Raw genomic sequence first — 22,697 nt, 5'->3', positions numbered from 1 at the left:
CCTTTTGAAACCTGATTCCAATTAGTGGCTTTTTAAGTAAAATAAATAATTGAATATTGCTTGCATATGCAGAGTCTCAAATGTTATTTTTTTCCTTTTTTAAGGGAAGTATAAAGATTATTTCTCCTTATATTTGTTTTATATAAGCAAATGATTTTTCAAGATTAGAACACAGCAGAATTTTTGTGAAAAGTCTTTTTTTCCCCTAAAGATTTTATTTATTTGACAGACAGTGAGAGAGGGAACACAAACATGGCGAGTGGAAGAGGGAGAAGCAGGCTTCCCACCAAGCAGGGAGCTGGATGTGGGACTCGATCCCAGGACCCTGGAATCATGACCTGAGCCAAAGGCAGATGCTTAATGACTGAGCCACCCAGGCGCCCTTGTGAAAAGATTTTAATGTTATAATCAGAAATTCCCAGATAGTATTTGGTTTGCAGGGTTGTTTGTTCAATTATGCAATTATGTGTATATAAATGTAAACTTTCATTTGTTCTTTTTCCGATAATGACAGGAAGCACTTTGATATATTATTATGCATCAATGACAACAGTTTCAAAATGGCCAATCGAAATTCAAAGGACAAAGCAAATACTGGTCATCTATTCATAGAAAACCTATTATGTTTTGTCTGCACTCTACGTAGAATTAAAAATCTTACGTAACTCAAGTTTCTACCCTAATACTCTCTAGGTAATTGTCACAGTCAGGTGACAAAGAGTTTCTTAAAACTTTGCTTGATGAGGTAAGAGCAAGTATCAACATGTTTAGGAATGTCAAAATTTATGGCAAAGATGGCATGAATAAACTTGTACCAGTCAGCGGGTCCTGAGTACTGCCCTGCCATGTTCCTAACTCTGCCCAGTGCTAGGAAAGTAGCCACACTCATTTCTCCACAAGAATCTCAGGAACAGATAAGTCTATGTAAAGCCCTTGTCTCTGGTGTAACTAAAAAAGAGGAAAGTGAACCACAGAAAGGGGTGGGGGATTCCTACTTTTGAGGAAAAGGTGGAGTATGGAGGTAGGACAGCAATATGTTGTAAGAGCACGGAGTCTTCTAGGCTTCAGTTGGCCTCTCATATTTTTCCTGTTTGAGGAGAAAGATCTGAGTTATCTGAGTTATACAAGAGAAACTTGGCAGAGATTGATCCCAGACACTTGATCACTAATGTTACACCCATCATCCCAAGGGAGAATGCATGAACCATGAATTTATCCTCCTTGCAATCAGGATTGAGAAGTAAGTGAGGGACCAATACTTGACCAATACCACTTCCTTCTTTGTCTACTACATCTAATAAGTAAGCCTCTTGACCTTTGCTTCAGCTACCTAGTATATGCATACAACTGAAAAGCCCAGACAGGGTGAGTCAAGAAAAACATTTAGGTAACTCTGACAAAGGGTCATTCAGAGAACATTCAAAACAAGAATATAAATTCTTCTTTGTCCTATAAAACTTACACTTCCAGACACTACAGATATGATGAAATTTATACCAATCGGCACTAAGTGAGAAAAACACACTGGTATATTTTCTTGCTAACTTGATATTCACTTTTTTGTTTGTTTGTTTGTTTTTAAGATTTACTGGAGAGAGAGCAAAAGAGGGAGAGAAAGCACCAAGGGAGAGGGAAAAACAGACTCTCTGCTGAGCAGAGAGCCTGATGCAGGGCTTTATCCCAGGACCCCTTGATCATGACCTGACACTTAATCTACTGAGCTACCCAGGCACCCCTGGTTTTTTGGCATTTCTTTTAAGAAATGATATAATAACTATGGCTCTAGCTCTTATGTGAAGATGAGGATCATATCCTAAGGATAGACAGAGCCTGGGTCCCTAAAAGTGTGGAAGGAAACCATTCTCCCAGCCTTGGTCTGCCTCTGGATTTCATCTTAGAGGAGAACTAAACTCCTAACTGGCTTAATCCACTGTTAATTTGGCTCTCAATTGTAGCCAAGTATATGTATTACTTCCTGGACCTCTGTGATAGGAACATTTTATGAGATACACTGCATTACAGTCTGTAATGAGACCAACCTTATTCTCCATATATTAGAGGCTGAAGTGCTCTGCTTGAGGAATACCAATCCATTAAAGATGGAAGTCACACTTTAAGAAGATACTTACTTTAAATATTTGGTATATAACATATTCATTAAGATAAATGCTAATGATATAAAATTTATAGAATGTTTATTATCTAATACTGACTGGAAGGTTTTGTCTAAAAATTCTATTCTATACAAGGAAAGGCTGGGAGAAAGATTCCTGGTTACCATGAAATCTGTATGCAATTTCTAAAGGATTCTAACATATCTTTAATACAAAGGATTCTAATAAGTCTTTAATAGATATCTAACATATCTTTAATACTTCACTTAAAATATGTCAACAAACTCTTAATTGGCAGCATCTACATGTTTTAATGTTCTGAATACCCACAAAGTCTTATTATAGTTAGACATCACTTATCTTACCTAAAACAAATTGTATTTCTAATTTTTTCTCTATTAGAATTTATTAGTTTCCTTAAGATCCTTTTTTTAAACAGCTAACATTGGAAAACTTAAGTTTCCCAACAGAAATAAAATCTCTATTTCACTGGAAAATTACTCTATTTTTAATATAAGTTTTTACAGCATTTCAAAAGCAAATGTTACTTCAAAGCAATGCCTGTGAAAGGAACTCTGTTTAGCTTCAAGAGTTAATGGCAGAGAGGGCAGGTCACGTTTTATATTTTAACAATACAAACTATTGTATAATAAATACAAAATAAAAAGACAGTGATAGCTATTATCAAGGGTGAAAACATTGTATAAACTTAAAGAGGCTGCTTTCTGAACCATCACTGATGTAATATGGGGCTTCTTGATCAATTTCATTTACAGAAACAATCTCTGTAGTCAAATTTATCATTCACGTTCATGCCCCCACATGAGAAGTAGTAGGTGAATATCTGTAGGAATACAGTTTATTGTCTGCTCCTCCACTCAGAAGTAACTGTGTAAAGGAAGAGAAAAAAATATGTAAGTAAACATAATTATTTCATATGATAGTTAAACATAAATACTGATGATTCTGATTACAGAAGGAATAATTTAGAGTGATACTTAAATGGACCACTTACATCAATTTTCACTACCATATTATAATACACTATATAAAAACTTTAAAAGTGATCATTTAAATTTGGTTGAGGCATGATATGCTATTGTACTTCCTATGAGGTATTTGTTAAGAAATGTAATAAAATTTAAAAGTTTTAGGGGTGATATAGTTTTATCTATTTAAGAAAATAAAGTTTTATAGGAGAGTATCTTAATTGTTTGCAGGTAAATGGATATCATAACTTATTCAAGCAGCCCTAGGACCTGTATTTGGAAAGAATTCTTCAACAATAACAGCTAATATATTTATATATAAAAATGAGTGAACTGTAATTCTTTAAGCACATTTTATAGTCTAGACTTACTCTGCAAGATTTTTTTTAAGTGAGAAATACTTAGAACTAATTGGTTTAATGGAGCAAATTTATGGACTTAAAACATTTCATTAAAATACTTGAGAAAAAAACTGCTTCAAAACTTTCAAATTTTATTTACTGATTATTAAGAACAGATTTGTTTCTTCTTTGAGATGTGAGATTTTTACAAATAATATTAAGGGAAACTTAGAATACAGAATTATAATTATCAGCCACACTGAAATTAGTAACTGCTTAAATACACACACCAGATTCTCTATTTTTCCTCTTTACCAAATAACTAGTAAGTTCTTACCCCTGTGTCTGTCCAGTCTACACTCAGAACTTTGTCTTCATGAGCAGCCAGATCATAGAGAGGAGCCTTACAACTAAAAGATCAAAGTACTACCATGTTATATGCATTTTACAACATTAAAAAACATTTATGACTAATTGCAATTTTTTCTGAAAACTTTACAGACTATATCATCCTTGCCTCAATAACCAGTTAATCCTAAGATCCTGAGTATTTACTTGACCATCTCTCCTGATTTTCCCCTATCATTAGCAGAATACAGAGATTTATTACAACAAATATTCAGGAAAAATGCTATTATTTATAAATACTTATTCATAATCAGACATTTTCACACTTCCTTGATTAATTTTCTTTTATCCTCAAATCATGGCTTTATATATCCTTTGTCCATCCATATATATGCTGATAACTCTCAAGTTTATATCTTTAGCCCAAACTTCTGCCCTGATTTTGATATGCATATCCAATGCCCATCATCCGTATGTCTTATGGGTACTATAAATTTAATAAAACAACCAAAACTCTGTATTTTTCCCTCATAAACTTGTTTCTTTACTCTTTTCCATCACAGTAAGTTGCATTAGTAATGACCCAATTGCTCAGGCAGAAAATAATGGACATTATCCCTTGATTCCTATTTCCATAGTCTGTCCATGAGCCAATCCTGCCAAAGAGCTGTCTTTAAAATATACCTAGAATCCAACCTAGAACCCCTCTGCTTCCATTCTTCCAACCTCTTTAGAGCACCCACAAAGCCTTCCACATTATACTTAGAATGGACCTCAAATTCCTTACCATGGCCATAGGGCCCTGCTCAGTACAACCACTACCTGCTTCATCTCCTGCCACTCTTCTTGCTTACGCCATCCCATCAACACTGGCCCTCTGGCTATTTTGCCAACATGCCAAAATGTTCCACACTTTTTTGGGAAGGTTTTTATTTATTTATTTGACAGAGAGAGACACAGTGAGAGAGGGCACGTAAGCAGGGGGAGTGGGAGAAGGAGAGCAGGCTTCCTGCTGAACAGGGAGCCCGATGAGAGGCTCGATTCCACAACCCTGGGATCATGATCTGAGCCGAAGGCAAACACTTAACAATGCCACCCAGGCACCCCAAGATTTTCCATACCTTATCTGGTATTCCCTCTAACCATGATTTGTGGCTGACTATTGCCTTCCCATTGTTCAGTTCACCGGAAAATAACTTTCAAGAAGAGCCCATTCCTAAATTTTCTTCAAAGCACTTACTACTATTAATAGAAACCATATGCTAACTGCAACATAAAGTATCCAACTAAAATTCAATGTAAACAGCCTTATAGATGTTAACAAATCATGCAGCACAAGGTAGTGTAAGGATGTCAGAATACTGATTTAGGCAAACAACGAACATGTATTTGATTACTGTCTCTCCATTCTACTTCTAAAAATATGTAAGTAAACTGTATGCATTTCATTGGGGGTACTCTCTCTCTCTGTATGTAACAGTATCAAAAAAGAAACTAAAGTCTACTTATCTTTTAAATTATGTATTTTTTACCTAATTTTCTATTACCATATGATTTATTATTTGATTATAGTTTCATTTATTCAGAGACCACTGGCCTTCTATATCATATTTATATTAAGGTTCAAGATAATCTTTTTCAGGGATACCTGGGTGGCTCAGTGGGTTAAGCCTCTCCTTTGGGCTCAGGTCATATCTCAGGGTCCTGGGCTCAAGCCCCACATCGAGCTCTCTGCTCAGTGGGAAGCCTGCTTCCTCCCTTTCTCTATGCCTGCCTCTCTGCCAAATAAATAAATAAAATCTTTAAAAATAAGATAATCTTTTTCAGAATGCAAAAAATAACCTATCAACATGAAGAAAATCCCTTTGAGGGGCGCCTGGGTGGCTCAGTTGTTAAGCATCTGCCTTCGGCTCGGGTCCCAGGGTCCTGGGATTGAGTCCCATGTTGGGCTCCCCGCTCGGCTAAGTCTGCTTCTCCCTCTCCCACTCCCCTGCTTCTGATCCCTCTGTCTCTGTCTCTCTCTCAAGTAAATAAAAATCCCTTTGACCCTGGCTTTTCTTTCTGATACCAATATTTATCAACTCAGGTTATATAACCAAAAACCTTTCTTTTACCCTTCTGCTTCTGGATAATCTTTTCAGCATTCATTTCATTTTCTCTGTATATAATAGGTAATCAATGTTATTTTCTTTGTAGATTATAAATAGGATTTACCTTCTTGTATCCCACAGTTTGACAATGTTATCTAAAGAACCTGAAATCAGCTGCTGCTCATGGGTAGGAGACCACTTTAATGATGTGACCCAGCCTGTATGTGAGGTTAGGGACAGCGACACCAAAGAACCATCTGAACAAAATAAAAAAGATAATAATTATTGAATTTTAGAAGAGAAGTAGGCAGAACCCAAAACAATGTTTGTAGAAATTTATCTTTTCATGCACATCTCTAGTGTGAGGAGAAACATGTTATTTACACATATTTCTCCACCAGTGATTTACAGAACTTACCTTTAGTTCGAGGATCCCACAGTCTGATATGCCTATCTGTGCTTCCAGATGCTAAACGTTTACAAAGTGGAGAATAGGATATACAATTAAACACTTTATTTCCTGTCTGAAAAACAAAGAGGAAAGAACATTTAACCATGGTGGGCTAGAAATAACCATCTTTAGAAGCTCAAAGTTTAACAGAGAATCACTGAATTTATGTCTTACCAAAGTTGACTTAAGACTGCCAGACTCTACATCCCACACCCTAATTGTGTGGTCCCAAGATGCACTGCAGATTTCTTCAGCATCTGACCACAGAACTGAAGAAATTGCTTCCTTATGGCCAGAGAGGGTCACTATGGGAGTCTAGAAATAAGATACCCAAAAGGAAAAGCATTTTCAGTTTAGAATAATTGAAACAACAATAGGAGTTATTTACTTGTGAAGCCCATATGCCCGATGCTTTAGCTTTCATATCCTGCCTTATTTCTTCTTTACGACAATCCTCCAAAACAGGTACGTGTTTTGTTTTTTTAAGATTTTATTTATTTATCTGACAGAGAGAGATCACAAGTAGGCAGAGAGGCAGGCAGAGAGAGAGAAGGAAGGAGGCTCCCTGTTGAGCAGAGAGCCTGATGCGGGCCTTGATCCCAGAACCCTGGGATCATGGCCTGAGGGGAAGGCAGGGGCTTTAACCCACTGCGCCACCCAGACGCCCCCAGGTACGTGTTTTTATTTTATAGGTGAAGACACTGAAGTGGAGAAAGAGAACTTGCTCAAGGTCATACAGCTTATACATGGCGGATTTAAGTTTGAACCCAAATATTACTCCCAAATTTGTGGTCCTTCCTCTATATCCTGATGCTTTCTCAACTGTTCTGCTTTTTACTTTGAAAAGTTTAATATTAACCCTAACTTAATTCTCTCATATGGACATGTCATATGTAGAAGTCAGCTGAAAAGCTCTGGGGTCAGAGAGATCTATGTTTGAGTCAAGGTGCTGCCATTTTTTCCCTCACTCCTCCAAGTAAATGAATCTCAAGAGGTTATTCTCACCCTTTCCTCAATACCTATTGTCCACTCTTTAAATAATGCTCATGGTTCATTTATTAGTACTCCAAAATCTCTAATGTTTTTCTCAAATTAAAATCCCCAAACTAGGTGCAATGTCTATCTTAAATATAAAGAACAAATGAAGGAGAGGGGAAAGATTTCTGAAAAGGGAGACCGTTAATCTACTTCTATAACTCTGTTATATTTAACCTCCTTAAATATTATCATCTCATCTGTAATGTAAGGGGCTTATATCAGAGATCAGCAGTTTCTCATAAAGATCGATAGAGTATTTTAGCCTCTCTAGTCTCTGTTGTATGTTCTTTGTTTTTTAAACCCCTTAAAAATATAAAAATCACTCTTAGCTCTTAGTGCAAAAATACTTACCCTCGTTAGTCCCAACTGCTCTGTTTTCTGTTTCTTTCTTGGTCGATTTGTGGATTCCTCCATTTCATCTTCTTCATCTGTAGGAACTGTATCACAGAGAATTAGATTTGATATGTGAAAAATTTATGGTAAATATTAATTGCAACGTTTGATTGATTGATTGATTGACTGTAACCCCTACACCCAACATGGGGCTTGAACTCATGATCCTAAGATCAAGAGTTGGATGCTCTACCACCTTACCCAGCCAGGCACCCCCTGATTATCAACAGTCTTAAAAGATTTCTTATTTTTCTGGGTATATGTTTTCTCCATGTTATCTCAACTGGTTAGGGAATGGATATTCCTCTTTATTCTGGTTAATAGAAGTTTATATGTAAAAACAATACCCGGGTTAGGTTATCAATCTTCCAAAAGGAGAAAGCAAAAAACAGAGTACACTAAAATCCTAAAGTCTAACCAGTTTGATATTTTGCTATGTCTTTAAGATCATCTTTATGATTATTCACTTTACCATATCTATGAAATACTGCTTACTATTAGTTGTAGGATAGTTTGCTCAAATTGCATTTGTATTATGAAGGAATGGCAAGGTTAAACAAACACATTAAAATGAGATACAATCCAGTCATGTTTATTTTTCATGACTATTTCACTTTCCTAACAATGAATTAAAAGTATTTCAGACAGTAAAATATTTCATGAAAGGAAAAATTATCCTAATAACTTTCTGCCTCAAAACTGTTTGCTTTAAGGGGCGCCTGGGCGGCTCAGTCCGTTAAGTGTTCAACTCCTGATTTTGGATCAGGTCACGATCTCAGAGCTTCAGGATCCGCACCTGCCAGGAAGTCTGCTTGAGATTCTCTCTCTCTCCCCCTTTGCCCTGGCCCTCATTACTGCACACTGTCTCTCTCTTTCTAAAATAAACCTTAAAAAAAAAAAAAAAGAAAGAAAAGAAAAGAAACTGTTTTCTTTAAGCATTACTGGGAAATCTTCTGAAATGATATCTATATTTCCCACCACCTTATACCGCTCAAGCTTTTCTTGATTCCCCCAACTCTACTTTGTGAACTGTATTTAGGGTATTGTACCGTAATACAGAGATTCCCTCAGAAGTAACAGCGATTTTGCTCTGTTTACCTGTTTAAATAATTCTAGACTATTAGTTCTTTTTCATTTAAATATCTGTGGGTCCTCCCCTTTTTTCCTCCTCACTATTGTCAAGGCACCTTCCTCTAAGACTCCTCCCTCCTCCAACTCTTTCTCCTCTAATTGTTCCTTCTACGTTTCCAAAGTTAAAAAATTAAGTTTGGTAAAACTACATTCAAATTTTTTTTTTTAAAGTATAACCAGAAAAAAAAAAAATTTTTTTTTAAGTAAATCAGCTTAACTTTCTTAAAATCTTACATTTCTTAAAAGAAATTTCTCTAATATTGGAGTGTATCAAAATGACTCAAAAGGTATTTCAATTGCCAGGTTCCAGAATATGAGAACTCTGAGAACTAAGGCAGTTATGTCCTACTGTATCAATTGTGTTGTTGGTTACTTGCAGCAATTCAGTGACTTGGTTCAGTAAATCAGAGGGTGGTAGACAGAAACACATTTTTAAATGTGTTTAAAGAAGTATATTAATTTTTCTCTACATGCTCCTTTATCTGTATCCTCAAAAGCTCGGGTCCATTTTTATGGAAAAATCTGTGTTAAATAGTCTTTCACTGAAATTCCTGAAACTCCATTAACAAGTCAAAGTACAACAAGTATTTACCTGTAGACCAGATCTTTAGCATCTTATCCCAGGAGCCACTGCAAAACTAAAAAGATATATATAAAGAGAAAAAGAGTATGTAACATAATTTACCATATTTTTTGCCTTCTTTTTCTAACTTAAAACCTTTACTTTGTTCTTAAGTCCTTTACTATTACGGTATCATCTACACTGATGATAGGAGGCTTCCTAGTCTCCTGAAAGTTGTATCCTCAATCTCTTGGCAACGGAAGGAGCTACCGTTGTTACATGGCCCTGCACCTGGGCTATGGTGCTAAGACTGAGGTGGGCAGCTGGTCTACACTGTGCACACATGTCCCTTCTTCCTTTGGGACCTTTTTTGGAGAACTTGTGTTCCAGAGAGTTGAAGTTAGTCTTTTTTCAGGGACAGATGGTATAGGATGTAAAACCTAGGAATACTGAAAGCCAGGTTTTACTGCCACATGGAAAAAGCCAGTTAGAGGTGAAAGAGAATAAAGTCAGCTTAGAGAGATGGGGTTGGGGCGGGGAATATTGGCCACATTCAAGCTCAACTCTTTGGTTCCTAAGACCCAAATGCTGGTGATGTGATTGTTCACTTCTTCATGGATCTCACAATCTTTTAAGCTAAAAAATGTTCAAGATGAGTTTCTATCCCTTATGGCCAAGAGATAGGATATGACTAATTCATTTAGGTTTTGACTTGACAATATGTAAACCTCATTTATGGCTCAATATGAATAATCATAAATCTTCACCTCTGAATGCATGAAATGTCTTCTGTTATGCTAACTAGCAAAGAAACACCGAAGAAACATTCCCCAATCCAAAATTTTCAATGTGCTTTAGGGAACTTTCAAATGGCAAGAGAATCTGTAACCCTTCCGAAGTCATACAGTGTTGTATTCAGGCTTGTTTCCTTTTAACTAACTTGGACCATTTTGTCAGGATAGAGTAAATCAGCAATACTAGTAAAACCACCTCTATTAACACTAACCTTAACGTACACTAAGGCTTAGATGATCAACTAGACATTTTCAATTGATGACAGCACTGAGAAGCACTGAAGACTGAAAGTGTCAATCACTGTGATTAAAGAATGTTACACCCCTTGTTTACCTGATTTCATAAAATTTCTGCCGTTTACATAAAGTCTAAACTAGAGAAACCCAGACTGAGGAAGTAAATCTTTATATCTCTTCTTTTAAGATTATTTACTTTGGGTTCAAAATCATATTTGCTAATTATCAACTATTATGAAAGTAGGACTATCACAATGAATACATGAAGAAAAAAATTTTTGAGTAAGAAGCTCAAACTTTAATTCAACAGTACTAGTACTAGTAGTAGTACAACTAGTACAACTAGTACAACACACTAGCTACTTACTTTAGTTCCCGTGCTATCAACAGCTATAGAGTCCACACTTCCGGCATGACCTCTGCAGCAGTGCAGGGCTTTCACCTTGTTTCTCTCCACATTCCACTCCCATAAGAGAATCGTCTGATCCATAGAGGCACTCAGTAGTAGGCAAGACAAACTATCTGAAGAGAGGAGAAGAGAAGAATAAGAACAAATTAGTACAAAATTTTAAAATACATTGTGTTCTGAAACTGAAGAATCAAATTGTTTTGTTCTTGAGAAAGACATTAGCCATCTTAGAAAAAGAAGTAACATGGTATAAAAGGATGATCCTTCAAAAATACTATAAAATAGGAGTTTAACACAGTATTAACTTGAAAGTATATTTTATCTGTTGTACGTAGGGATTTAACTCTACCACTTACAGATTTTCTTACATAATCTTTTTCTTCTTGAACATTTTATTTTTGAAAGGCCTCACAAAAACTGAGGCATTGAGGCACTTCCAACACCATCTCCATTCTGCCCCAGCACTGAAAATGGCTTATTTCCAATTTCCTATGCAGGATTCCTTTCAGTTTAGGCAAAGAGTCCTAACCTTTTTTCACCCAGGCCACATCTTTTACAACGTCTGTATGTCCCACAATTGTCATTATTGACTTTCCTTCCAAGGACCAGATCCGAGAAGTCTTATCATAAGAACCAGTTAAGATCCTATGAAGAGAAAAAAAAAAACATAAAATACAAAAAGCAGCTTTTTCAAAACCTGCAATCAAGTATATTTCTAAAGTAATGACAAAGTAAACCTTCAGGATTATACTTAATTTTTTTTTTTAGCATGAAGACTAAGATTTCAAAACACACCCAAATAGATTAGAAGAGGTTATGTTTGACTTTTCATGACCTCCTAAAAATAAAAATGTAACTGAAAAATCCTAGATTTCATTTTCATTACTGTTGTCAACACTATAACTCCCAGGGAACTTACTTATAAAGCCTAACAGTCCTTTGTACTTAACCAGTGAAAACTTTTTAATAGAAAAACAGCAAAATCACCTAAAGTAAAAGTAAAACCAGTAAAAAAAATCACTTGGGAAACAACTCCAGGAAGATATTCTTTGAAGGAAGGAAGCTTGTACTATGATTCACTCACTAAGATGCTTTTCTACAAGTATGGCCAGTGAGGGTTTGCCATGTATACCTGCTCGAATCTAGTCTGCCTTTGTTAGTCCCAAAATAACATGATCTGCATCTTCATGGTAACAGGCTAGGAGATTTGTGGCTATAAAAGTTCTTTTCTCCTCTGTGAAACAAATTATATCTTTGGTCTAATAAGCAACACACTGAAATAAAACAAATACCCTAAGACACTTGTCTTACCCAATATACTGACAAATGTCAATACAACATCTTGAGACAGAACAGAAAACCTATTAATAGATATGTTTCTTCTTAAATAAAGTGAAGGAGAGATCTTCACCATGGTCATCAAGACATATATCACAAAATTACTTTTACAAAGAACACAGTCAATCGGAGAAGAATATTCACACAGTACACTTAAAAAGACTGCAGGAGGTGGCATGGACAGAAGAACATTCATACGGCAGTACCATTCCTCTGCCCCTTGGATGGAACTGATCCAGTCATCATGGAACATGCATTGCTCTGGCTGGGGAGCAGTGTACTTCTCCACATATTCCAGTTCCACAACCTCTTCCTAGACACAGAGAAATAAACAGAAATCAATCGGGCAGTACAGTTTTAAAATTGTACACTATTAACAGGTCTCCTTCATGTCAGTCCCCACATAACTCCAAAAATTTGGAGCCATGTGAAGGTGAAAAACTCCATCTGACCTAAAAGTACTATTAAAAACATTAATGACCTTGGAAAATTTATGCCAAAGGTGCAGGGTAGGTGGAGGGGAGACTATAAGAAACTTTCAAAAATAAAATCAAAATCATAAAAGCATCCTGTTTAATGAGGATGACGGGAAAGTTCTGGATATGGACAGTAGTGATGCATGCATATTACTATGAATGTATATAATGCCACTGAATTATACACTTAAAGATGGTTAAAATGATAAATTATAATTTTATCACAGTTCTAAAACCTGCCTAAAAGTATAAAAGCAATTATAAATTATAAAAGCAATAGTAAGGGAACTTTAAAAATTAGAGGAAGGGGGAACCACTCTAAATTCCAATAACCTAACCCGTAGTTTTTATATGTGCACAATCATTTTGTACAACTTTATTAGCAGTAAACATATATTAGCTATTCCCTTTCTTGACAACTCTTCCATAAATACGAAAGTTCCTTCCCATATTGGTTCACCTGCATTTCCTAATACACCTTCAGATGAGGGGATTTCAAAACTGAATACAGAAAAACTAAAGTTCAAATTTCTAGAAAAAAACAATAATCAAAAAAATGTTGGGTTGCTAAAGACACAGGTGATTCTAAAAGCTTTCCACATTATCTGAAAACACTGGACATAAAATACAGCAGGTAAACATTTGAACTTACTGAGGAGATGTTTTCCAGTTCCATGTGTTTGAGCAAAGGCATTCGCAGAAACTGACCCTTGATAAGGAAATCGAACTCCACATGTTTGTGGAACTCTAAAGAAAATGCATAACAAAATGATCACTCTTAGAACCTGAAGTAACATCAGCAGAGGTATATGAGAAACCCCCAAATAAACAGGTACCTTTTATCCCAGTGTGGCCTGGGAGTGTCTCCAGAATTTCTCTGTGGCATAACTGGGCCATGTATTCCAGTATGCGATGTGATTTTTAAGAACAGAGTACTTTCTTCTGTCGGTATAATTTTTTATCGGTGGTGTTGGTATAATTATCTCTATTTAAAAAACCTTTTTATTCTATGGATAATTCCAAATATATACAAAAGTAGGAATAACATTATGAAACCTCATCTCTATCACATATGATGACAATTACCAACTCATGGGCTTCATCTATATACCTCATTCCACTCCTCTGCTGATTTATTTTAAAATCAAACCCTTGCAATGCTATAATTTTATCTGTAAATGCTTTAGTTCGTATTTCTAAAATATAAGGACTTAAAAAAATAGTGGCAATGTTAAAAAATTTAATCATTATTCCTCTTAATATTAAATAGCCAATGTTCATGCTTCCTGGTTTCATGAATGTCTTTTTATAGTGAGTTCTTTAGAATCAGCATCCAAAGTCCACACATTATATTTGATTAATAGGTCTTATTTAATCTTTAACATTTTTCCCTCCTCCTTTTTATCCCTTGGCATTTATTTGTAAAAGAAACTAGGCCATCTGTCTTCATTCTGGATTTGATTACATCTCCATGGTATCCATTAGCATGTTTCCTCTACCACCTACATGTCCTGTACACTAGGCAGACCTAAACACTTGATTAGATTTCAGGTGTGTTTTTAGGGGGTAAGAATATTTACACATAGTATTATGTGTCTCCTATCGCATCACATCTGGAAGTGTATTATCTTGATCTGTTTCTTTGATGTGAAAAAATCTGTATCTGAGCTCTGATAATGTCCCTCTTATCTCATCCATCATAATATTCTGTCAGTCTTTTAACTAATTAATAGTTTTATCAGTTATTGATAATCACTACCCATTATTTCACTTGGAGTTACAAAATGCTAAAAATTCTTCATTTTTATCGCATTTATTAGCTAGGATACTTCTGAAAAAACTCTCATTGATTATTTGGATTGTTGCTTTTTAAAAATCTGAAATCTGAATCATTTGCATCTTTAACTCAAGAGCAATGACTTTATCACTTAATTTATTAAAAAAGAAACCAATGTTCATTCTACAAATTTAGAAAAATATGCAACTGTTTGGGCAATAACAAACATCCATATATCCATATAATTCTTTTTTTCTTTTTTCTTTTTTTTTAAAGAGAGAAAGTGTGAGTTGGTGGGGAGAGGTAGAAGGAGAGAGAATCCCAAGCAGGTTCCACACCCAGCAAGGAGCCCAACACAAGGCTCAATCTCATGACCCTGAGATCATGACCCTAGCTGCAATCAAGAATTAGAGGCTTAGCCAAGTGAGTCACCCAAGCGCCCCTATTAGGAGAATTATTATTATAGTTGAGATATTTTTTTCAATAAGAATATATGATAGTCAGGCAATTTAGAAGTAACTATGTATCAAAATCTCTATACATCAACAGATGGAAGTAAAGACAAAGACCAATGGGAAATGTTACATGAATAGCTCTGAATGAAAAACAACAGCTTGCTAGTAATGAAAACATTGCAGACCTTGCCACATGCCCCACCAAAAAAAAAAAAAAGTTGTTCAAAAACATGTCAGGAATATCTGGCTGCTTGTGTTGGAAGACCATGAGACTTTTGTTCTAGGGGTCATGAATTCAAGTCCCACATTGGATGTAGAGATTACTAAAAAAAGAAAAGGAAAACAAAACATCATCTCACACTTAACAAAAAAAATTATGGGACTATTTGAAGATGGAGAAGGGGAAAAAAATCAGGCATTGGTTTATAACTCTCACCTCTCCATTCCTCCAGCTAGGGTAGAATCAAAAGAACGCTGAAGTATCAGAAACATCTGTTTACTTCAGTGACGGGGAGTGGGGGGTGGGGGGGGTTGGGGTACCAGGTGGTGGAGCTGTTGGGCTCCTTGCTGGGTGTAGAGGGCACGGATTGCATGGAGCACTGGGTGTGGTGAAAAAATAATGAATACTGTTATGCTGAAAATAAAAAAAAAAAAAAGAAAGAAAGAAAGAAACATCTGTTTAAAAATATGCTTGCTTTGGGGCACCTGGGTGGCTCAGTAAGTAGGTTAAGTGTCTGCCTTCAGCTCAGGTCATGATCCTAGAGTCCCAGGATCGAGACCTGCATCAGGTTCCCCCCTCAGCGGGGAGCATGCTTCCCCCTCTGCCTCTCAACCCACTTGTTCTCTCCCTACCTCAAATAAGTAAATAAAATCTTTAAAAAAATAAAATAAAAACAAAACTTGTCAATGACATCACCATCTGGAAGCAAGAATATTTTTATATTTTTAAAGTTTATTTTATATTTTTAAAGATTTTATTTATTTATTTGGCAGAGATATTGAGAGAGCAAGAGAGAGCTAGAGAGCATGCACAAGGAGGGGGAGTGGAGAGGGAGGAGCAGGCTCCCTGCTGAGCAGGGAGGTGGAGGTGGGGCTCCATCCCAGGGCTGGATCATGACTGGGGCTGAAGGCAGACATTCAAACAACTGAGCTACCCAGGTGCTCAGACAAGTTTTATTTTTAAAGATCATGCTTTATGTTATTCTCAATTTTTCTGTTTAAATCTTCTATTTTATGTATGATTTCATCAATTTTTTAAAAGTCTGATTATAGAAAATGTCAAACATAAGCAAAAGAAGAGAGTAATAAACCTTCACATACCTCTCATCCAATTTTAACAATTATTAACCCATGACCAATCTTGTTTCATCAATATTTTTGCATACTTTGTTCATATTAATTTTATGGGCTAATAATTTATTTTCATACAACAGCATATATTTAATATTTATATCTTTTTTTTTCTTAAAATATTTTATTTATTTGACAGACAGAGATCACAAATAGGCAGAGAGGCAGGCAGAGAGAGAGGAAGGGAAGCAGGCTCCCCGGTGAGCAGAGAGCCCAATGCGGAGCTCGATCCCAGGAGCCTGGGATCATGACCTGAGCCGAAGGCAGAGGCTTTAAGCCACTGAGCCACCCAGGCGCCTCTAATATTTACATCTTTTGAATGTTTTACTTGATACCCTTTATAAATCTTTATCCATTAATTTTTCAATGAATTCTAAGTACTTGAAAAAATACCAGTACTAATATTGGCATCTGTTATTACACAAAATGCTCAAATAGTGATATTGTCATTTTGCTTTGTATAAGTATAGCTCTTAAGTTAAGACCCAAGCACCTAGATGCTTATTCTATGTCTACCCATCCGAGCCCTTCCTAGCACAATCACAATGTCATAACTATTACACTAAAATATTATTCCCAAATCTCAATCACCATATTGCCTTAAAAACAAATTAAACTAAAATAATTTTTTCCAAAAACTTCTATTTCAAAGCACTTGAAAAAGCATCATGCAGCAGGAAAACCCATGTTACAATTTATAACTTTTACCATTACAAAATGCATACAGTATCATAAAATAAGGCTACAAAGGGAGGAAATAAAATAAAAATGTGATATATTTTATAGTGTAGTTTGTGGCACTGCACCCTCTCCTAACTTCTCAAAGCCTTGATACCCACCATTTTTGGCCTCCAGCAATTTATTGATGATGTTACTAAGGTCAGCAATTTCAGAGGCTGCAGGAATTGAGAAGGGAACATCATCTACCGCATATCTGTAAAAAGGAAATGATACATCAACGTCAAACTACAGATATTTTAACAAGTGTGCATCTATTCATTCAACAAGTATTTAACGGTATCTAATACATGCCAGACATTTTGCTAAATGGAGTTAACAAAAATAAATTAGGACATGATCTCTGTTCTCAGAAAGGGTCAGAGTCTGGTAATCAAAATACAAAAAAGTACACAAGAACTATGTCGTAAGTGATATACAGAATGGGAGAACAAAGAAGCTGTAGGTCATTTCAACCAAAGGATAAAAAAACAGGGTATAAAAGAATGCACAAGAAGATCACTCTTATGTTACATCTGTAAAGTGACTTTGTCAGTAACAGAGGTAGACAGAAGGGGTGCCTAACAGCAGGAAGAGCAGTAACCAATAGCTAACAGTTACTAAACTGCCAACTCAGCCTACTCCACAAAGTGTGATTTTGCTCTAGACAGTGACCAAACGTAAGGTTAAGGAGATGTGCACAGAATGGTTAATCCAGCATGTGAAGTAATTTTTACTTCTTTCTCTAGGCAATGAGGTATCACTGTAGTAGTCCTAATTAAAGAAAAATATCATTGGAATTTTGTTTCATTAGCTCTTCCTGGCAGCACTGTTGAGACTGGATTAGAGGAACACACAACAAGGGTCAAATTACAAAACTATTCTAAGAGAGAATGGGAGAAAATATGTGCAAATCACGTTTCTGATAAAGAACTTTTATCTAGAATATATAAAGTACACTTACAACTCAATAATAAAAAGACAACACAATTTAAAAAACAGGCAAAGAATTAAAATAGACATTTCTCCAAAGAAGATAGACAAATGGCCAACAGGCACATGAAAACGATGCTCCACATCATTATTCATCAAGGAAATGTAAATCTAAACATACAATATCAGTGTGCAGTCACTATAATAACTATAATAAAAAAGAACGAAGTGTTGGTGAGGAAGTGGTGAAATTCAAACCTTTATTCATTAGTGATGGGAATGTAAAATGGTACAGTTGCTTTGGGAAAACCTGGCAGTTCCTCAAAAAGTTAAACATGAAACTACCATTTAATCCAGCAATTCCACTTCTACATCTATACCCGAGAGAGATGAAAATACATGACCACACAAAATCTTGTACACAGGGGCACCTAGGTGGCTCAGCTGGTTAAGCAACAGACTCTTGGTTACAGCTCAGGTCATTATCTCAGGTCATGAGATCAAGCCCCATGTTAGGCTCCAGGCTTAGCTCAGAGACTGCTAAAGACTCTCCTTCTTCTGCCCCTCTCCCCTGCTCACTTTCACTCTCCCCTCCCCCAAACAAATAAATCTTTAAAACAAGAACAACAACAAAACTTTGTACACAAAAAGTCACATCACCACTACTCATAATAGCCAAAAAGTGGAAATAATCCAAATGTCCATCAACTTAAAAACTGTAAACAAAATTTGGTATCCCATATCCATATAATGGAATATTATTTGGCCACAAAAAAGAATGATGGGGCGCCTGGGTGGCTAAGTTGTTAAGCGTCTGCCTCTGACTCAGGTCATGATCCCAGGGTCCTGGGATTGAGCCCCGCGTTGGGCTCCCTGCTCGGCGGGAAGCCTGCTTCTCCCTCTCCCACTCCCCCTGCTTCTGTTCCCTTTCTCGCTGTGTGTATATTTGTCAAATAAATAAATAAATAAAATCTTAAAAGAATGAGTACTGATACATATTACAAAACGGATGAATGTTGTAAACATCATCCTAAGAAAGTGAAAGAAGCCAGTCACAAAAGACTACATATAATTTTTTTTTAAAGATTTTATTTATTTGAGACAGAGTAAGAGCTAGAGGGAGAGACCACACACACAGAGAGAGAAGCAAAATCCCCAGTGAGCAGGGAGCCTGACATAGGGCTAGATCCCAGACCCCAGGATCATGACCTGAGCCAAAGGCAGTTGCTTAATCTACTGAGCCACCCAGGCACCCCTATATAATCACATTTATATGAAATTCAGAACAGACAAATCCACAGACAGAAAGTAGATCAGTGGTTGTCAAGGGCTCAGGTTGGAAGGATTAGGGGGTAATAGCTAAAAGGTGGTGAATAATGTTCTAAAATTGTGGTGATGGTTGTATAATTTTGCAAATATTAGACACTTTATTTTTATTTATTGAAGGATTTTATTCACTTACTTAACAGAGAAAGAGAGGGAGAGAGAGAGAGCACAAGCAGGGGGAGCAGCAGAGGGACAGGGAGAAGCAGGCTCTCCACTGAGCAAGAGGCCCAATGTGGGGCTGGATCTCAGGAGTCTGGGATCATGACCTGAGTCAAAGGCAGATGCTTAAGTGACTGAGCCACTCAGGTGCCCCAATATTGGACACTTTAAAGTGTGAATTCTGGGGGTGCCTGGGTGGCTCACTGGGTTGAGCCTCTGTCTTTGGCTCAGGTCATGATCTCAGGGTCCTGGGATCAAGTCTCGCATCAGGCTCCCTGCTTGGTGGGGAATCTGCTTCCCCCCCTTCTCTCTTCCTGAATCTCTGCCTACTTGTTAATCTCTCTCTCTCTCTGTCAAATAAATAAGTAAAACCTTAAAAAAAAAAAAAGTGTGAATTCTGTTGTATGTGAATTACATCTCAAGAAAGTTGTTCTAAGAAAAAAAAGTCTAAAGCATGATTTAAAGCCCTAGTCATGGGGAATAGAAAAGTTTCAAAAGATGATAAGGTAGAATCCAGGAGCTCATCAAGATATAATACAATAAATCTTTTCACCACAATGAAGTAGAGAGCTTCAGATCTTGCTAAAATGTAGATTCTCAATCAGTAGATCTGAGGTGGAATCTGAGATTCTACTTTTTCTAATGAGCTCCTAAGTGATGCTGATGCTGCTAATCTTCAAACTACACTTTGAATAGTAAGGCTACAGTTATATGTATTATACCTTAAAAAAATGCAAATAATGATTTCGGTTCTCCAAAAGGTAACAAAACCTAGAATTAAAGTGTTAGGTTTTTCTGGGGGTGCCTGAATGGCTCATTTGGTTGGGCGTTTGATTCCTGGTTTTGGCTCAGGTCATGATCTCATGTGTGGTGAGATCAAACCCTGCATTGGGCTCAACGCTCAGTGGGGAATCTGCTTGGAATTCTCTCCCTCTCCCCCAACTTGCACAAAAGCGCTCTCTCTCCAAAATAAATAAATAAATCTTAAAAAAGAGAAAACACTCCCAAGAAGTTTTTAGTTTTTCCCTTCGCTTACTATTTGGTCAGAAAAACGAGGGGGAGAAAGTAGCATAATTCATACACACGTTTACGTAAGTCATACACATATATGTAAAAAAAATTACCCCCCCATTTTACTCACCAGAACATACTATGTATAAGAAGCAAGAAGCAAGAACTTAATTTTTAGGTTCTGTTACCTTTTTGAAGCATTTAAACACACACACACACACACACACACACAAACGTATATATAATGTTTATCCATTTACCTCAGGGGTTAAAACATAGTGGTCTATTATTTCTTAAACTTCATGTGAATCAATGATTATCTCAATAAGAATTTCAATTAGAAAAAAAATAGTGTTCATGCTATTGTAGACCTTCCTTAAAAAGTATCTAGACCTAGTATAAATACTCATGTGCATTGATAATACAATTTATGTATCCTGTAAGCCAAAATACAAGAGGAGTGAATATGACTTACCCAGTCAACTCATAAAGCTAAAAAAAACCAAAGACATAATCATAATTGAGGTGGAAGTTTTCTAGTTTACCACTGACATTAGCTCGTTAATACAAAAAATATTCATTACATATCATCAGCATGGGAAGAACTTGACAAACATTTGTTGACTCAGTCAATCCAAGACTATAATTCGCAGTCCCCTACCACCAAAAAACTTACACTGTAGCTGAAGAGACACTAAGAAAAAGTAATAGTATAATATACACTGCAAGACTGAATACAATTAGGTTTCAAATGAATGCTACTGACCTAGGGACCATTAGCAAAAATGCTCACACGCACAAACACACACACACACGCACGCACCCATGTGTAAGCATATATATAAATACACAAACCAACTTAATTAATTTTATATATATAAATAAATATATCATTTATTAATTTATTATTTATTAATAATTATTTATTGACTTAATTATATATATAAATAAATAACCAACTTAATTAACTTTACAGTCTTTATCAAAAACCGGTTCTACCAACGCCCTAATCAGAGTTCCACTTTCTAGCCTGATTTAGAAAAGAATCGTGGATCACCTACTTAAGAAAACAAACCTGTGTTTTCACAAACGGTGAAACACCACTAGCAGGCAGCCTGTAACAATTAGGTCCATTGTGCATTTTAAAAAATTACGTATGTGCATCATTCAGGAAGCAAACCTGAAGCTCTTCAGATCCCTCTACACTCGCAATTCAAATTACCCACAGCCTGAGAAGCCAGGCAAAAAAAAAAAAAAAAAAAAAAAAAAAAAGGATCTGTGATCTCAGAGGTCGATCCCGGAGAAATCCTGGCAAGGTAGAGCTTCCGATCGAGTGGGAAACTCACTCAAGACAGGAGTACAGGAAAAAAGGGAGGGGGAAAAAAGCGGGGAGAAATTGAGAGCAAAGACAACTGAGGCTCCACAAAGTCACACGGAAGGAGTTCTTGGTAAGGATCCTGGGGAGGCGAGAGGAGAGGAAAGAAAAGGACGCTTACTTACTTCTTGTTGTCAGTGAAGAAGCGTGTCTGGAGCTGAGCCATGGCGAGGAGAACACACAGACTTGTCTCCAGAAGCTTACAGGCGCTCTGGTCGGTTACAAAAAGAGGCAGCTCAGAATCAGCTCGCACAGGGACGCGAGAAGATGCAGCCTTCCCGGCTTCCGCTTTCCTCCCTCCGGCCTCCACAGCAACCAGACAACCACGAGGCTGCTCCGACCCAGAGACCCAGCCCACACACATCAACTACCTATTCCTAGATTTAGGACTCATCGATGAGAGAAGCATAGATTTAAAGGCGGCGTGTCCCTAAGTTTTTAAAAATGTATTTCTTTAAATATATTTAGGCCTGTGATCGATTATGGAGATACGGAAAGGCCCGATTCAAACTGCTTCTATCTCTTCTTCATTTTAAGAGGTTGTCCTCAGAACCGATACTTCAAACACAGTTCCTAGAACTACCACTCCCAGAAAGCTGCGCTTCTCAGGCGCCGTGACCACTGGGAATTGTAGTCTTTTGCTATGCTGACCTCCGGATATCTTATTGGCGTTTAATTTTTCCAGTTCCAGCCAGATATGTATTATATTTCCTCTGCCTTCAACTTTAATTTATGAAAGACTTTACGTCTTTATTTTCTTACGCATAATCCCAATCATAACCTCACTTTACCGAGCCTTTCGGAGGGTTCTCGCCTCTAGCTCCAGGCTTTAGATCCAGGTGAGAGCCCGGGCTACAAAAAAAAAAAAAAAAAAAAAGAAAGT

General features: G+C 36.6%; 1 protein-coding gene across 1 annotated transcript; it reads right to left on the bottom strand.

The window, feature by feature from the left end:
• Window positions 1–2,405: 2,405 nt before the first annotated feature.
• Window positions 2,406–22,314, bottom strand: WDR12 (WD repeat domain 12). The gene is made up of 13 exons (XM_059168375.1): window positions 21,940–22,314; window positions 17,133–17,227; window positions 13,364–13,458; window positions 12,442–12,548; window positions 11,427–11,542; window positions 10,856–11,010; window positions 9,488–9,533; window positions 7,723–7,808; window positions 6,508–6,648; window positions 6,301–6,406; window positions 6,007–6,139; window positions 3,782–3,854; window positions 2,406–3,002 (listed from the first exon to the last, which is right to left on the bottom strand). Exons 1-13 carry the CDS (start codon window positions 22,176–22,178, stop codon window positions 2,925–2,927), a joined length of 1,470 nt encoding a protein of 489 aa, XP_059024358.1. The 5' UTR covers window positions 22,179–22,314; the 3' UTR covers window positions 2,406–2,924.
• Window positions 22,315–22,697: the final 383 nt, after the last annotated feature.

This window comes from Mustela lutreola, chromosome 3 (genome assembly GCF_030435805.1).
Source record: "Mustela lutreola isolate mMusLut2 chromosome 3, mMusLut2.pri, whole genome shotgun sequence".
NCBI lineage: Eukaryota > Metazoa > Chordata > Mammalia > Carnivora > Mustelidae > Mustela > Mustela lutreola.
This window is presented reverse-complemented; position numbering and strand designations above follow the sequence as displayed.

Bases quoted from the DNA above. Each gene is read 5' to 3' on its own strand.
- WDR12 (XM_059168375.1), bottom strand. From the start codon at position 22,178: ATGTGTGTGGGCTGGGTCTCTGGGTCGGAGCAGCCTCGTGGTTGTCTG. The intron at 12,549-13,363 runs GTAAGTTCAAAT...CTCTGTGTCTAG, and splicing joins AACTGGAAAACATCTCCTCA to GAAGAGGTTGTGGAACTGGA. The intron at 7,809-9,487 runs GTAAATACTTGT...TCTGTGATACAG, and splicing joins GCTAAAGATCTGGTCTACAG to TTCCTACAGATGAAGAAGAT.